This window comes from Heteronotia binoei, chromosome 1, assembly GCF_032191835.1.
Source record: "Heteronotia binoei isolate CCM8104 ecotype False Entrance Well chromosome 1, APGP_CSIRO_Hbin_v1, whole genome shotgun sequence".
Lineage (NCBI taxonomy): Eukaryota > Metazoa > Chordata > Lepidosauria > Squamata > Gekkonidae > Heteronotia > Heteronotia binoei.
The window spans coordinates 97,317,191-97,334,914 of NC_083223.1; the positions used below are offsets into that span (position 1 = coordinate 97,317,191).

The window sequence follows — 17,724 nt, forward strand, 5'->3', positions numbered from 1 at the left end:
TATAGTTTATATGTTCAAATATAAGAAGAGAGCATTTTTTATGAATTGATGTTTCTGGACACATGTGATGAAAGTTTTAGGTGTTGGATGATGTTCATCTGCTCATATTTGATAGCACAAGGACCAGATAACAAAATGGAATTTTTAACTACTGCTCACAAGAGTAGAGCAATTAAAGATTAACTCTCCTAATTCAACTTTTCAACAGGTTCTACTTCTGCCATACCTATGGTAATCTTTGTGACAAATTATGTGCATCTCTGAAGAAAAGGTTGGGTGGTGGGCGGGGAGAAACTTCTGCTTTTAATTCTACTTCTGCCCCAATAGTACACTATATATGGTTGCTGTTTATATCATTTTTTCTGTATGCTTTAAGTCTCAAAATGTATTCCAGAATATATAAAAAAACTTAAATTGGCTGGCCTTGTGCTCTTCTTTCAGGTTATTGGAGTTGTTAGCAAAGAATATATCCCCAAAGGAACACGTTTTGGACCTCTGATCGGAGAGATCTATACCAATGACACCGTTCCTAAAAATGCGAATAGAAAATATTTTTGGCGGGTAAGCAAAAAAAGAGACAGTTTTATGAAAGTAGATTGCTAAATAAGTACTTAAGAAATGCCACTGCACTTCCATTTTGAAACTTACTGGAGTGCTGGATATGGGTGGCAAGCAATTCTTTACATGGTACTGTGGTAACTTACCGTACATAAAAGTCAACATGGATAGATGGACTAAGAATGACAACTACACATGAGCTTTGTTTTTCCACAGAGATAGGTCACATTTGTTTTGTTTTGTTTTTAAAAAACCCTTTTCTACATTTCTGTACAATGCCTGTCATTCTTTACTAAGTGCCCTTTGTTTTGTTGCTGTGACCCTTATTCTAGAAAGTTTCCAAAACTAATTAGTTCCATTGCTTAACCTCTCCCTCTATATTTAATTGAACTACTAATTATAATTGGAAGCTCCGAACTATTGTGATTTACTATTTACCTTGTGTCCAATTTCAGTTACAGAAATTACTAGAGTAACTTTTTAAAAATGATGTCAAGCCTTTTTAATGGCACCAATAGTAATAGTGGTAGCAGAAAGGAATAATATTTGGTGACTAGAGTGTTGGTTGCACGTTCACTGAGTGGATTGCTCTGACCTACCTTACAGGAATTGTTGCAAGACCAAAAATGTGTCTCTGTTTTCTTTGGGGAAAGGGTTCAAATATGAATATGTACTTTGGTTGTTATCAGTACAACTACAGCTCCCACAAAAATTCCATATATGACGAGGAAGCACAGATGAGCCCAAGCACACTCCTGTGCTCCAGGAGTATGTGCAGAGTTAACATGCAGGAGCTGTGTGTGAATGAGGCTGAATTATTCATGCCCCAAGATGGCCATTCCAATGTTGTGCAGTTAAATTAGTGGGGGTACTTTGCATTTATTACCTACTGGATGCACGAAAACCTATAGGTGTCTCAAACAACCATAGATAATGCTTGCTTATAGTTGCCACAAAAATATAGCTGCTGTGTTCCCACATTAATTTGACTCTCAAGACTGATCCTAACATTTCTGACAGCCAGTGTAGTCCCTGGTCTAGACTGTTGTACTGTATAAGTCATGGAAGCTTTAGATATCTCTCCACTTCTGTTCTTCCTCTGGAATAATAATGGTGTATTTCATTGCATAAGGGAAAAGACAATAAAGATTGTAAAGGATTTTGCAAATTTACAAAATGTGACATTAATTAAAAATATCTGCAGGACACTTGCCCTACTCATGTTTTTAAGATACATTTGGGACTGCAGGGAGAAGATGGACAGAGACTATCTGCTTAAAAACAATCAGAAGCAGCCTCACACATGTAACTGGCAAGACGTGTCAAAGCAAGCCTGTTAAATGTCAACCTTGCATCAGATCATTGAAGTATCATGTTTCATTACAAAAACCTCATTCTTAGCCTCTTTTCCTTGTTTTTCTTTATTATAATGAATTTTAGGGCATCTGTCATCTCTTTAATTAGGTTTTGTTACAGGTAATCAATCGCTCCTTGAACTTTTCCATAAAACTTAAATTTTCATTTCACACTTCTGCTACTGTTCATATTTAACATTGAGTCAAGAAAAAGTTCACTTGTTATTAGATATGGAGCACTAAAGTGTCTTGGTGGATGATTTGGATTGCCACAAGACTTTATTTCAAACTAATTCAAAAAGCTAACATTGGGCATGCTTTATTTGTCTTTTGTCTCACACAGCATCGAGTAGAATAGTTTATCTTCTGAGGTCAGAAAATAGTCTTTCACATCCAAAGGAAACTGTGGAAGATAATTTCCCACATGTCATATTAAAGACATCCTGGTTTGGCTGGCAGGAACAGGACAATCTGTTGTATGTTGTCATAAATGTTCCATTCAAAATATACCCTCTAAAAGGCAAAGACATGAATATGCTTTGCAAACTCTAGGGTGACGTCATTTCTTGTAATTGCTGCAGTGTGACTTGGCATTTTTAAAAAATCTTTGTGCTACATGGAAATCTGGTATGCTAAAATAAGATCATATGAGAGTTTGTGATCTCACTGTTTGTGATCTCACTAGAGTGTATGCCTGTTTTGAAGAAAGCGTATAGTAAATTGTGTGAAGAGATGGAAAGGTAACTGGAAGTCACTCAGTCAAACTTCTGTCTATAACAGAAATGCAGAGTAATGGAACTACAAGTTCCTGGATGTTCGCAAATCGGAGCTAGCAAACTTAAAAACTCATGTTGAGAGCATAATTTTTTAGGCTTTGTTCCATCATTCTCATAACAAAAACACCACAAAATCTCTCAAGCTTCTTTGATGAAGCCACATGTATTTCCTCCTCCTCAAATGACAGGAAGTAAGAAAGTGATTCTTATGTTTATTGCCTGTGTTAAAAGGGCAGCTTGTTGTTACTACCTTTTTTTTCTATTAAAAAGGCTTCTCAGCCAATTCTTATATCAAACATTAATATGAAATTGAAGATGAAGACGCACAGGGCAAAATTCTCTAGTGCAGCACAGAGACAGGTGAAAGAGAAGTCCAAACCACTTCTTAGTTGTGAAGTTTACAAAATTAACCCCTATGGAAATCTTTTCCCCAATTTACTTAATGTCGGAATGGGATGCCATGTGCCCAGAACATTTGGATAAAGCCCTACTTGATAATGAAATTTTCAGAAAATAGTTTTTTTAAAATGGCTAACTGTTGAAGTATGCTATTTTGTTGTGGAAATCTGGAAGTAGTTCTGCCAGAGAAAAAGAAGCAGGGCTTTTTTTGTAGCAGGAACTTATTTGCATATTACACCATGGGGTGTAGCCAATCTTCCAAGAGCTTACAGGGTTCTTCTTACAGGGTGTACTGTAAGCTCTTGGAGGATTGGCTACATCGGGGGGGGGGGGGTGTAGCCTAATATACAAAGAAGTTCCTGCTACAAAAAAAAAAAGCCCCGAAAAGAAGTGTCAATTTTACATTATAAACTATGTGTAATCCTTGAGGGGGGGGGGGTCATATTATTACTAACATTTTAGAAACCAAAGGTACTTTGAATACTGTTCACCTTTCTTTAACCAGCTGCTGGAAAGTCCTGTTTGCTCAAATGTAGCAGCTGAGAAAGAAGTATGCATCTCTCATACTGTCAAAACCTGCCCCCCCTTTCAGATCTCCAATTAGCTATAATTTATATCACTTCACATTACCCCATCCAGTATTTCAACAAAAGGGCTAGATTCCAAGTATGAACAAGTATTATTTGGGGGGGATTTGGAAACAACAACTACAGAGACCACAGAAGAAAGGACAAGAAAGAGACTTTGGCTGTGACATAACAAAGCTAATCAGTCTTGCAAAAGTGACTCATGGGGGTTATTGTGAGCACTATCAGACATTAAATTGGTAATTGCACCTTCTTGTTGACCAGCAGCCCTGAAGAAGATTGTGAGAGGCACTGTTTAACTTTAAGCTCCATGCTTTTATTCAAGCTTGGCATGAATTTTTTTAAAAAAAATCAAAAGGGAGTATGGGGAATATTTTATTGTGTTTCTCACCCTTGCAGTTGTAACAGTCTCCTACTTCAAAAGGAAGTGGTAGTGGTGATCTTTTTATTCATTGATATATTTCATTTTATTTCCTTAAAAGGATCTTTTCAAGTATGCCTTTGTTTTACATTGTAGCATTAATGATGTCCTCTCTTTTCACAGATCTACTCTGATGGTGAGCTTCACCACTTCATTGATGGATTTAATGAGGAAAAGAGCAACTGGATGCGCTACGTAAACCCAGCTCATTCTGTTCAGGAGCAGAATCTGGCTGCCAGTCAGAATGGAATGAACATTTATTTCTACACCATCAAACCCATCCCTGCCAACCAGGAATTGCTTGTGTGGTATTGCCGGGACTTTGCAGACAGGTTGCACTATCCTTCTACTGGAGACCTGGTGATGATGAATATCAGTAAGTGGATTACAACAAACACACATGAAGAAAGCATCCTCATAACATGTCCTTTCACAGTGGGGTTTAACAATATATTGTATAATTATGAGTGACTCATCTTTAATGGTAAAACAAGTTTGCAGTGGAAGGCTTTAAAAAAAAAAGAGTCCCTTTTCCTGATTAAAAACAACATAGTTTGGCACCATAAGCTTCCATACATGTACCAGCATATCTGCTTCTAGTGCCAACTGAACACTGGAACAGAGCCAGCTAAACATCCTGTTTGTTACTTGGCATTGTTATAGCTGGTTCAGAGCTTATCCTGAGCATTCTGATTGATGAGACATCATGCTATAAGAATTCAAATGGTTATTAATCTATAAGCTTTAAAACGTTTAATGAAAATCAAATACAAACATTTTTAGTGCAGTATAGCACAGCCCTTTGCCACAGGGATTTGCTTAGGAATCATGAATAGATCATTTCAAGGCTGATGGTCTATGGACTTTTCTGGGCCCTTGAATACTATTTTATTTGTTGTTCAGTCACACAGTCGAGTCCGACTCTTTGCAACCCCATGGACAAAGTCACGCTAGGCCCTCCTGTCTTCCACCATCCTCCAAAGTCTGCTCAGATTCATGTTTGTTACATCAGTAACACTGTCCAGCCATCTCATCTTTGCCGTCCCCTTCTTTTGCCTTCTTTCTTTCCTACCATCAGGATCTTCTTCAGGGAGTGCTCCCTTCTCATTTGGTGGCCAAAGTATTTGAACTTCAGCATCTGACCTTTCAGTGAACAGTCTGAGTTGATCTCCCTTAGGACTGACTGATTTGATCTTCTTGCAGTCCAATGGACTCTCAAGATTCTTCTCCAGCACCACCACATCTCAAAAGCATCTATTCTGTGCTCGGCCGTCCTTATGGTCCAGCTCTCACAGCCATACATTACTACTGGGAATACCATTGCTTTGACTATACGGACTTTTGTTGGCAGGGTGATGGCTCTACTTTTTGTTATACTGCCCAGGTTCGCCATAGCTGTTCTTCCAAGGAGCAAACGTCTTTTAATTTCATGGCTACAGTCACCATCTGTAGTGATCTTGGATCCCAGAAATGTGAAATCTGTCACTGCTTCCATGTCTTCCCCTTCTATTTGCCAAGGTGTGATAGGGCCAGATGCCATGATCTTAGTTTTTTTGATGTTGAGTTTCAAGCCTACTTTTGTGCTCTCCTCTTTCACCCTCAACAAGAGGTTCTTTCTGCCATAGAGTAGTGTCATCTGCATATCTGAGGTTGTTGATGTTTTTCCTGGCAATATTAATTCTGGCTTGCGCTTCATCCAGGCCAGCATTCCACATGATGTACTTTGCATATAAATTAAATAAGCAGGGTGACAATATACATCCTTGTCAAACTCCTTTTCCTATTCTAAACCAATCAGTTGTTTCATATCCTGTTCTGACAGTTGCTTCTTGCCTCTTATACAAGTTTCTCAGGAGACGTGAGGTGGTCTGGTACTCCCATCTCTTTAAGGACTTGCCACAGTTTGTTGTGATCCACACAATCAAAGACTTTAGCATAGTCAATGAAGCAGAAATAGACATTTTTCTGATACTCCCATGCTTTCTTCATAATCCATCGAATGTTGGCAATTTGATCTCTAGTTCCTCTACCTCTCCGAAACCCAGCTTGAACTTCTGGTAGTTCCCAATCTACATATTGCTGAAGCCTAGCTTGTAGGATTTTTAACATGACCTTGCTGGCATGTGAAATGAGTGCAATGTTATAATAGTTGGCATTACTTCTAAGGAAGACTTTGGGATAGCACATTGATGAATTGTTGTTTATTTTTATGGTGTAAATTATTAATGTATTTTAATTCTTAATTTTATTGTTAGAATTTTTGTGTTGTGAGCCGCCCTGAGCCCACTTCGGTGGGGTAGGGCGGGATATAAATCGAATGAAATAAATAAATAAAATAAATAAATACCCTTCTTTGGGATTGGAATATAAACCGATCTTTTCCAATCCTGTGGCCACTGCTGTGTTTTCCAAATTTGTTGACATAATGTGTGCATCACTTTAACAGCATCATCTTTTAGGACTGTGAATAGCACAACTGGGATACCGTCATCTCCGCTCACTTTGTTGTTAGTAATGCTTTCTAAAGCCCATTTGACTTCACTCTCCAGGATGTCTGGCTTAAGGTCATCGATTTCACTGTCATGGTTGTCTGGGACATTGAGATCCTTCTTGTATAATTCTTCTGTGTATTCTTGCCACCTCTTCCTGATCTCTTCTGCTTCTGTTAGGTCCCTACCATTTTTGTCCTTTATCATGGCCATCTTTACACGAAACGTTCCCTTGATTTCTCCAATTTTCTTGAATAGATCTCTTGTCCTTCCTATTTTATTATTTTCCTCTATTGCTTTGCATTATTCCTTCAGGAAGGCCTCCTTGTCTCTCCTTGCTGTTCTCTGGAAATCTGCATTCAGTTGGGTGAATCTTTCCTTTTCACCTTTGCCTTTCACTTTTCTTCTTTCCTCAGCTATTTGTAAAGCCTCATCAGACAGCCACTTTGTTTTCTTTTATTTCTTTTTCTTTGGGATGGTGCTGAATGCTGCCTTCTGTACAGTGTCACGAACCTCCATCCATAGTTCTTCAGGCACTCTATCAGCTCTAGTTCCTTAAACCTATTCTTCACCTGCACTGTATATTCATAAGGGATGTGATCAAGGTCAAACCTGAATGGCCTAATGGCTTCCCCAGTTTTCTTCAGTTTAAGCCTGAATTTTGCGATGAGTAGCTCATGATCTGAGCCGCAGTCAGCTCCAGGTCTTGTTTTTGCTGACTGTAAGGCGCTTCTCCATCTTTGACTGCCGAGTATAAATCAATCTGATTTTTGTGTTGCCCATCAGGTGGTGTCCACATGTAGAGTCGCCTTTTAGGTTGTTGGAAGAGGGTGTTCGCTATGACCAGCTTGTTCTCTTGACAAAACTCTATTAGCTTTTGCCCAGCTTCATTTTGTTCTCCAAGGCCAAACTTGTCAGTTGTTCAGTCATCTTTTGACTTCCTACTTTGGCATTCCAGTCCCCTATGATGAGGAGGACATCTTTTATTGATGTTAATTCTAGAAGGTGTTGTAGATCTTCATAGAACTGGTCCAGCTCAGCCTCTTCTGCATCAGTGGTTGGGGAATAGACTTGGATTACTGTGATATTGAATAGTTTGAATATACTATTGAATATAGTATATTGAATATACTATTTTATAGTAGCCTGTTATTTGGAATTATACATAAAGGTTAGTGATATATGAATTCTCTGCTTGAAGTGCATTTGGGTTGCCAGTGACATCTGAATGCTGAAAAATTTGCTTGTTATTGAAAATTAGTTTCAGTTTGGCTTTTAAATAGTTAGTATATGCATGCTTCTGCATTGCCACTAGGGAGTCACAGTGTAAGGAATATACCACATTACCTAGGAAACCATGAGCCTATCCCTTTTCCTTCATGTCATGTTTTTACATAACGATTCTGTTCCTTCAATCCCTTCATAAAAGATGATGAGGCAAGCAGCTTTAGAAGCAGCAAAGTTGTCAGTTGGTACTTTGCAACTGAACTGAGAAGAGGTGCTTATTGTGGCTCAGCTGCTGCAGTTTCCACTAGTTTGTTCTGTCTGGTAGAAAAGCAGCCCATTTCCAGTGACTCAGTTTTTAGCGACCTTCACAATACATCCCATTTTTTATTGCGAACAGAGGAGAAAACTGGCTCATAACACAGAAAGAGTAATATGAACAGAGGTATTATGAGCATGTTATTTTTTATTTCATGACATCACTAAGAAGGATGCTTCCAAATGTTCTAAATATAAATATAATTATTTTATGCAATGGAGACATTTTCAAGATAGGCATGATGACTTTTTGCTCGTATCCATTATGCTCTTTGATTAAGATGGCCCAGTTATTCCTCTACTTTTGAATCACAAAATGATATAAAAGGTACTTCATGGGTGATTACAGACTGGCACTTTGGGCTGATTCAGAGACACCTAAGAAATCGACTAAAAAAAATCCTTCCAAATGGCAACATTTGCTGCCTGTCCCCATTCTCCAGCCATCGCAGAATGGCTCAAAAAGCTACCACTTTGAAAGTGGTAGCTATTTTTGAGCCACATACCAATTGCCTCCTCACCATGTGGAAGTGGAAGGATGCAAGTGAGGTGCCTTGGTAGTGTGAAACTACCAAGCCGCATCCAGCTCTAAAAAAAACAACAAAACTACCCAGAACGCTTGAGCATATGAGTGCTCAGGGGAGAAAAAGAGCAGTCTGGCCTCTGAGGTGCCCCCCCGCCCCCTGGTCTGATCACACCAAGCCACCTCGCAGATGGGATGAGGCTGCCTCACGCTGGAATGTGTGGAGGCTTCTGGACAGGTCTTTTTGAGCCAGCCTAATTTGGGATGCCTCCCATCTGCCCCAAAATGCCATCTGTTAGCAGCCTGCATGTATTAAGTATGCTGTGACCTTTGTCACTGAAGTTAGTTTACTAGTTTATTTTTAATAGAACAGAGCTAGAATATTATTCAAAAACTGGCATGATCTAAGGAATGAAGCTACATTTATATCAGTGAACTTTTGCCATTTAATATATTATTTGCTGATATTGTCTGTTGTATAGAGTAGATCTTTCTTATGTCATGACTTCTGATATCTAGGTAAGAATTTCAAATACAAAGTGAAAATGTCTTTCATGTTTTCCCGCAGAAGTATTGAAAAACAAATGGCATTCATTAGTTTTGTGTGAAAACAGGAGAGAAGTAAACTAGTTAGTGGACAAGGTATTTTGGCTGGGGTGTAGCAAATACCCTTAGAGATAAATGCAAGCACCCTTAGGCTGAACACTAAGAAAAACTTCCTAATTATAAGATTAGCTGAGCAGTGGAACAAGTTGTACAGGAAGGCTGAAGAATATCCTTTGTTGGAATATTTCAAGAAAAGGCTGGGCAAGTATTTATCATGTATGCTTTAGGTACAGAGTATCCTCACTTGAGGAAAAAAGCATAGGCTGGATGTCCTGTACGTTTACATCTGGAGTAGATGAGCTGCTGTGTCATGTTAAAGTTATTTTGCTCATTTTTTGGTATCTTCAGGTAAATGCTCACCCTTTGGAATCTATTGCTCCTTCTAATAGTGAACTTGATGGTTCCATTCTATCAGTGGAGCAGCATATCAGAGCCATCCCCAGAGAAGGCTGGGGCTTCTGCATTCTCGGGGGCTCTCTAGGTATGCAGGCAAATATTAGATCATGAATTAGGAAAGTATGTGTGACAAGTATTCTCATTTCTACCCAGGATCCATACATTTCTGGAAGATGTTAAGGATCATTCATATGGTGGTAGAAAAGAATGGGAAAATAACATGGGGGAGGAAGACTCATGTCCCCCCCACAGTGGTCCTTAGGAAAAGGGCAAGATAAAAAGTATACTAATTTCCTAATTGCTTGTTTTCTCCCCTCCCCATACATACACATGCAATTCTCTGTGGACCCATAGCCAGGGGTCGATTTGTAGAAAAATAGGTGGTGGAGCTCATCCAGGGATTGTTATGCAGCTGCACATACTATTCAATGGACAAGAAGGTGGAATTCTCAGAAGGAGGAGGTGGAACTCTCAAAAAGGTTCAGGAGCTGCACTCCCACTGAATCCAAGGCCTGCCCATAACCAATGGAGAATTTTAAAATAGTATGAATAAATTTGGGGAGCTTTCCTAACAAAGTTACTTATTTAGGACTGTACTGCTAATAGGGCACTCTGTTTTATTTGCTCCTTTCTGTTTTATTAATTTTAATTAAAAGGCTTTTAGCTAGTTCTGCCTTTCTATAACTTTTATTCCTCGATTTTCATCTTTCAATCTTTTATACTGTTTTTCCTGGTTTTATTGTTTATCCTTGAGATAATAAATGTTATGCGCATAAAATATATTAACACACAACATGCATTTTGATTATTGTATCTGTAATCATAGAAACTATGTAGATTGTCATTTATATATAGTGTGTTTCTTTTTGTGGAAAAAGGGCTTTCATATGGAGACCAAATGTAGTCACTCTATATTAAAGAACTGTTTGCAGTGACCAGGGCTTTGTAGCAGGAACTCATTTGCATGTTAGGCTACATCCCCCTGATGTAGACAATCCCCCAAGACCTTACAGGAGGCCCTGTAAGAAGAGCCCTGTGAGCTTGTGGAGAATTGGCTACATCGGAGGATGTGGCCTAATATGCAAAGGAGTTCCTGCCACAAAAAAAGCCCTGGCAGTGATAGTTTGTTATATGGAATTTGCTCAGTCAGTGAAATGTAGGGTAGGCCTTTTTTGAAAAGAGAAAGAAAGAAAGAAAGAAAGAAAGAAAGAAAGAAAGAAAGAAAGAAAGAAAGAAAGAAAGAAAGAAAGAAAGAAAGAAAGAAAGAAAGAAAGAAAGAAAGAAAGAAAGAAAGAAAGACTTATAAACTAGTACTGATCAGTCCTGCATCATATCTTACTATACCAATACTGCAATAAGAACATAAGAGAAGCCATGTTGGATGGGCCGTCACACAGTGGCCAAATTTTTTTTTTATACACACTGTAGCTAATAGCCACTGATGAACCTCTGCTCCATATTTTTATCTAACCCCCTCTTGAAGCTGGCTATGCTTGTAGCTGCTACCACCTCCTGTGGCAGTGAATTCCACATGTTAATCACCCTTTGGCAATGTGGCAAAATACATGCCAATGCCAGCTTTATTATAGTACAGTAGCTGGAGAATTCATTGTTTATGTAGGAAGTCCAGGCTCAGATCCTTCTTAGCTATGAAACACATCTACCAGTGCCATTCTAAGCTCAGAACTTTGAAATGTATATGCTTAGGATGGGAAAAATCACTCAGACTACCTTCATAGGATGTTGAGATCAGAATGCCAGTCTCATCTTCTTAGGAGGATGGCAGGTCACCAGTTCAGCAACCATTGCAATGTCAGTGCTAAACAACCAGATTTAGAAGTCAATTAAAATTTGAAATACTGTAATTCTAACTTATTCTAGTCATATAAACTTGAGTGGAACTAAACCTTTACACCAAGATCCAGATGCCAGCAAACTTTGGGCACATATAGCAGATCAGAATTTGTCTTTATTCACTGCAGAATATTAAACCTATTAACACAGTAGTGATTTTATTGTCCCATACCTAGTAGCATGGGTACAAATGTATTTGTGGTTCTTCAGGATCATGACCAGTGCCATCAGCATAATTAGGTTTTTAGCTGGACAGGCCACCCATAACCCATTTAGAAAAGAAATTATGAAGTAATGGTAAATCTTAGTCTCCATTTCTAGCTTATGTGGAAAAATTTTTGCCTACCTCAGAACTTCTAGGTTCTCTTCCTACTAGCAAAATATATGCCTTATTTAGATCAAAAATATGAATCAGCATTATTAATATTCATCACTCAAAATGTTCAGCGGCATTTACTTCTGAAATGAGTTTGCACACCCACAGCTATTTTCAAGGTCTCAGGGGAAAGAACTAGAATAAAATCTCTCAGGCAATCTCTAAAATCTCTAGTAGACAATCAGCAAAGAATATAGTTCTTCAAGTTATAGTTAGGGTCAAGATGGTCTCTGCTGGATCAGAGCAATGGTCTATCAAGTTTATACACACATTCCCACTTTCCACCACTCTCATAGCACACCAAGACTGAAGTCTTTAATTCCAGTTGGCCATGATAACCAAGGTTGGGTTCCTATGTTACTTTAAGTTTGCTTTCTCCCAGGATTTAACCATAGTTAAGAATCCCAGTTACCAAAAGCGAAACCTGAATCAAGCCCCAGTTAGTAAAGGCACCTGTATTCAGACATCAAAACTAGTTGGTGTCAGTTGAAGATGCAAGTCTTCAAGCTTAGTGTAATGTACAGGTGTAGAAGGTAGGGTTGCCAGCCTTCAGGTGGGACCTGGAAATCTCCTGCTTTTACAACTGATCCCCAGCTGGCAAAGATCAGATCCCCTGGAGAAAATGGCTGCTTTGAAGGGTGGACTATGGCATTGTACCATGCTGAGGCCCCTCCTCTCCCCAAACCCCACCCTCTCCCAGATCCATCCCCAAGATCTTCAAGTATTTTCCAACACAGACCTGGCAGCCCTAGTAGAAGGGAGGGGACTCATGAGCACAAAACTATGGTAATCCCCATTATGATCAAACTGGAATTTGTAGTTCTGAACTGAGCCTAGGAAATCAGTTATCATTTAGAAAATGATGTTTTGAGAATCCCCCCCCTCAAAGGCAGTTAGTGGAGCTGAAACTTCCAAACCTGCTCCTTGAAAATGCATGATATAAATAATCAAATGGGAAATGGTCATGATGCACTTGCGCTAACAGTTGGTCAAAGAACATTCCATTTAATCTGGTGCTGCTCACCCTTCCAATGGAAATTCATAAATTAATATGATAAAAGTAGATTTTATACTAGTAATGTGTTCTTACCTCTTTTAAATAACCAAATTGCTATACTGACTTGAAAAAATTCATTTTCTTATTGTTTTATTTCAGCACATAGCCATGTGAATCCAAAGGAGCAAACTAATAACAAAGATGAACTTTATCAGAAAAATGTGCCCAAAAGAGAGCACAGTGTGAAGGAAATCCTGAAAAATGATTCTAGTCATTCTAAAGGAAAGGACTTACTCCACACCCACATTTCACCACATATTGAAGAAAAAGACTTTGAAGGCTTAAGAAAAAACTGTAGCCCTGAAAGGCCTTTCTATCCACGCATTGTCTACCCAATCCGACCTCATATTCCAGATGATTACCTGAAGTCTTATGGGTTTGAGAGGCCTAGTTACATTGCCCACTCACCCATCCAGTCTTCTACCACACCAAGCCCCTCAGCAAGAAGTAGCCCAGATCAAAGTTTAAAAAGCTCAAGCCCTCACAGCAGCCCAGGAGTTACAGTTTCGCCCTTGACTCCTGTGTCTAAGGAGCACAGAGAACCTTATCCTTACTTGAATGGACCCTATAGCTCAGAAGGGTTAGGTTCATATTCTGGATATGCATCCTCCAACCATCTCTCACAAGCCTTTATACCCTACAATCCCCCCTATCATAAATTCCTGTTACCACCATATAACATGACCTGTGGCAGCCTGAGTACTTTGAACAGCATTAGCAATTTCAACCTCCTCCCAAGGATGTATCCCTTCTACAGCAACATATTCAATGGAGGAAGCCTTTCTAATCATATGCTGAATCCGTCTTCCCTTCCAAGTTCATTGCCATCTGATGGAAGTCGTCAGCTGTTGCCACCCGACCATCGAAGGGACTTTCTTATCCCTGCACATAACAGTGCCTTCTCCATCACAGGAGCTGCTGCCAGCATGAAAGACAAGCCATGCAGCCCAACCAGTGGATCGCCCACAGCTGGTACAGCAGCTACTTCAGAACATATAATGCAACCTAAACCTACCTCAGCAGGGTTGGCTGCCAGCAGCAGTGAAGAAGCCATGAATCTCATCAAGAGCAAGCGTAATATGACTGGTTACAAAACTCTTCCATACCCATTGAAGAAACAGAATGGGAAGATAAAGTATGAATGCAACGTCTGCTCGAAAACCTTTGGCCAGCTCTCTAATCTAAAGGTAGGCTTTTAAAGGAAAACATCTTATTTCTAGATAGTACTAATGAGATCACTTATTCTTCTTCGTAACTATCTGAAAACTGAGTCAACTAATAGTTTGTTTCCAAAACTGGTGTCCTATGCTATTTCCTGCCACCATTGAATCGGGTACCTAAAATGGTCAGGAAGCCATAATCCCACCCACTGTCATTTTAAATGTTTTTCCATTCTGTTATGTAGGGGGTTGAAAGCTGTGTTGAGGAAGTGGAAACATCCATGTAATAAACCATTCACATTTGAAAAGAATCATGTGGCACATATGTTTTAATGATAATAGCATCTTTTTAGAAGGAAAAGAACATGTCATTGAGTCACATCTACATCCACTGGGTGTTCCAGGCAAGAGACAAGCAGAGGTTGTTTGCCATTGCCTTCCTCTACATACCAACTCCTGTCTTCTTTGGTGGTCTCCCATCTCAGTATTAATCATAACCCAGTCCTGCTTAGCTTCCAGCCTCTACTGATCTTGGGCTAGGCTATGCTGTTCAGGCTGCTAGCACCTTTTTAATCAATGTAAAATATTGTGTAGCGTGTAGGAAGACACTGCTGGTTCTAAGTGACCAAAGAAAATGTGGAACCTTGTTCCTTACTTGAGTAGTCATTGAGAGGTAGTCAAAGAATCAGGAAGTAGATACTGTTCTGTAGCTGTCTGCAGGCCAGAATCATCCACCACAGGCCATCAATCTCATCATCTGTGTTGGTACTGGGCACTGCTGAGCCACATAGCCATTGTGTTCCTGCACTTAACACTGCCATGTTGTGATGCCCGCCTTCTGATATATGGGCATCCATCTCCCTTGGTTGGTGATAGCAGCTTTATTGTCTAATTAATCCACAAGAGCAATCCATTAAGAGAAGCAATATTATACCTTCAAATGTTTTGCACAAGTTGGCTCTAACCTAGTTAATTTATAGAAGGCATTTTATCTTGAACATCAGTAAAATAAAACAACAAAACATACACAGAATTTGAAAAACAGTACTGTTGCTGCATTTTTAGATAAAATGTATTTTTTCAATTTTTAAAAAAGCCTGTTTAGTCTGTAGTTTCATTTATAGCTTTGTCTATGGCCTGATTATAATATATTAAAATATTACTTCTTTAATGATTTTGTACAGTTATGCATTTTGAGCACTCAGCTAGCACATAATATTGTTATTTAACATACTATCTTAGAAACTGTTGTGAAAGTTCAATTAATGTTTGTGGGGTTTTTTAAAGGTCCACCTTCGAGTACACAGTGGAGAAAGACCATTCAAATGTACTACATGTAATAAAGGATTTACTCAGTTGGCTCACCTCCAAAAGCATTATCTGGTACATACAGGAGAAAAACCCCATGAGTGTCAGGTATGTAGCAGTTGCTGTGGTGAAATTATGCCTTGGCACAGTGGTGCATCAGTGCTCATGAGGCAAAACTAAGCATGTAGCTGGGATGTTATTTGATATTGACAGGTTCCGTAGCTTGAGAGAGAGATTGCATTTCAATTGAAGAAAACATTATTTTGTGTTTGGCAGCAGCCACTGTAATAGCATGAACATCAAAGAAAATTCTGGTTGCATGCATGGGTCTGCCTTACGTGCACATATTGCTTTTTTGGGTCATGAATCCTGCTTTAACTCCTAGCTGTTTAGAAGGCAGACATGATATTGCAACCAACCATAGCCACATATATTATTTATCAGGGGTTAAAAAGCAAATTGGAAATGGGTGTAACTTTAAATGACGGCAAAGGCTAAATGGGGTTAAACAAATTCAAGGTGACTTATGCTTTCTTGTTTAAATTGCCTTTTTAAAACACACACATTCCACTCCAGTTTCTCATGCCCTTGATTGCTTCTCTCTAATTAGGTTTGCCATAAACGATTCAGCAGCACAAGCAACCTGAAGACACATTTGCGGCTCCACTCTGGAGAGAAGCCTTATCAGTGCAAACTCTGCCCTGCTAAATTTACCCAGTTTGTGCACTTGAAACTGCACAAACGTCTCCACACCAGAGAGCGTCCACATAAGTGTATCCACTGCCATAAGAGCTACATCCACCGCTGTAGCCTCAAGGTCCACCTTAAGGGCAACTGCCCTGTTGTCCCCGCATCTAACCTTTCCACAGAGGACCTGAATCGGATCAATGAAGAAATAGAGAAATTTGACATCAGTGACAGTGCGGACAGATTGGACAATGTTGAGGACAACGTTGACATGGCATCTGTAGTTGAAAAAGAAATATTGGCTGTGCTCAGAAGAGAGATAGAAGGAGCTAGTCTTAAAGCATCATTGCAGAGGAACCTGGGGAATGGGCTGATTGCCTCAGGATGTAATCTATATGAATCATCAGATATTGTGAAGTTGCCTCATGGTCATCCACTACCTCGGGTACCTATAAAGGTCAAGCAAGAAACAGCTGAACCAATGGACCCTTAAATACTGTGTGCAAGTTTGCGTGTGTGTGTGCACGTGCACACATATGTACATGTGTGTTTGTATGCATGGCAAATTAAATGATTTTTTTTTTAATTTATGACTTGGCAAGTCAGGGTGCCTGTAGCAGTTGCTTGTATATCGTGTCAATACTGCAAAGCAATCTTGGCTTACGATAGTTTCTGTAAGGTCATTTGAAAGAAGGAACTCCAAAGTTGTTATTCTCAGGGCATAAAACTAGGCAAGGACTGTATATTGCCTTCCCCACTTCTTTAAAAGAAGAAGACAATCTCTCTTCCAAAATCATTTTTACAGTAATAGTGCTTCCTAATTTATTATGCAATTTACCATTCAGAAGCAATAGTAAAAAAAGTAATTACAATGATAGGAAAATTCATTGTAACTTTGAATACGTGTTTATATTTTGTCTTGTGGCCATTCTTTGTAGTTTCCGCCCCTGCACATCTGGGTTTTTTTTAAAAAAAACCCTCAAGATTGGCAGGGGGTGGGGGGACATTATGTACCTGCTTCAAGAATGAGGTTTGCCAAAGGTAAATACTAGGAATCCCTTTAGTTGGAACAATACTAGGTAACCAGATAAAATGAACTGGATTTTAAAATTCATGCCAGAAAGGTATGGGCTGGTATAGGCAGAGACAGAATGTTGAGAGGTGTTTCCGTCAGCAGCACTGCCTGTGTAGGATGGCTGGGAAAGTTAAGTGCTCTGCCAGAAATAATACTTCCAGATGAAATAGTTTGTGAAGTTTTGAGCAAGCAATAGTATTACAAAACGTTTTTCCCCTCTCCTAAACTATTTATACAAACACCCCAAAGATGTTTCCTGAAAAGGAGGTTTTTGCTAAGGCTTTTACCAGTGAAGTCTTACTAGGGAATCTGATGTGTGGATTCTCTGAGGAAGAAAATGTAATGTTTCCCCCCACCACCACCCCCAAATCTGTCTGCCACTGTCCTTGGAAAGAAGTTGGTAACAATGTCCTTTCTTGGCATACCAGATTTTTGTTTGTTTGTTTTCCTGTATGACTCAAGATTTCTCTCAGTATTTGTATTAGTACATTTTGTGGTTAATTTAATTAAAGATTCAAAGGGCATTGCAAAGTTGCTGAACAACAGTTACCTCAT

At 39.2% G+C, this 17,724-nt stretch overlaps 1 protein-coding gene across 4 annotated transcripts in view; it reads left to right on the forward strand.

Annotated features, from left to right (window-relative positions):
* Window positions 1-17,058, forward strand: part of PRDM1 (PR/SET domain 1) — a 158,652-nt gene extending 141,594 nt beyond the window's left edge. For all 4 annotated transcript variants that reach the window (XM_060237604.1, XM_060237597.1, XM_060237610.1 and 1 more), the window contains 5 exons: window positions 442-561; window positions 4,220-4,472; window positions 13,039-14,126; window positions 15,387-15,515; window positions 16,018-17,058. In XM_060237604.1, the coding sequence (XP_060093587.1) occupies window positions 442-561; window positions 4,220-4,472; window positions 13,039-14,126; window positions 15,387-15,515; window positions 16,018-16,587 (2,160 nt within the window). In that variant the 3' untranslated portion in view covers window positions 16,588-17,058. The remainder of the gene's footprint in view (window positions 1-441; window positions 562-4,219; window positions 4,473-13,038; window positions 14,127-15,386; window positions 15,516-16,017) is intronic.
* Window positions 17,059-17,724: the final 666 nt, after the last annotated feature.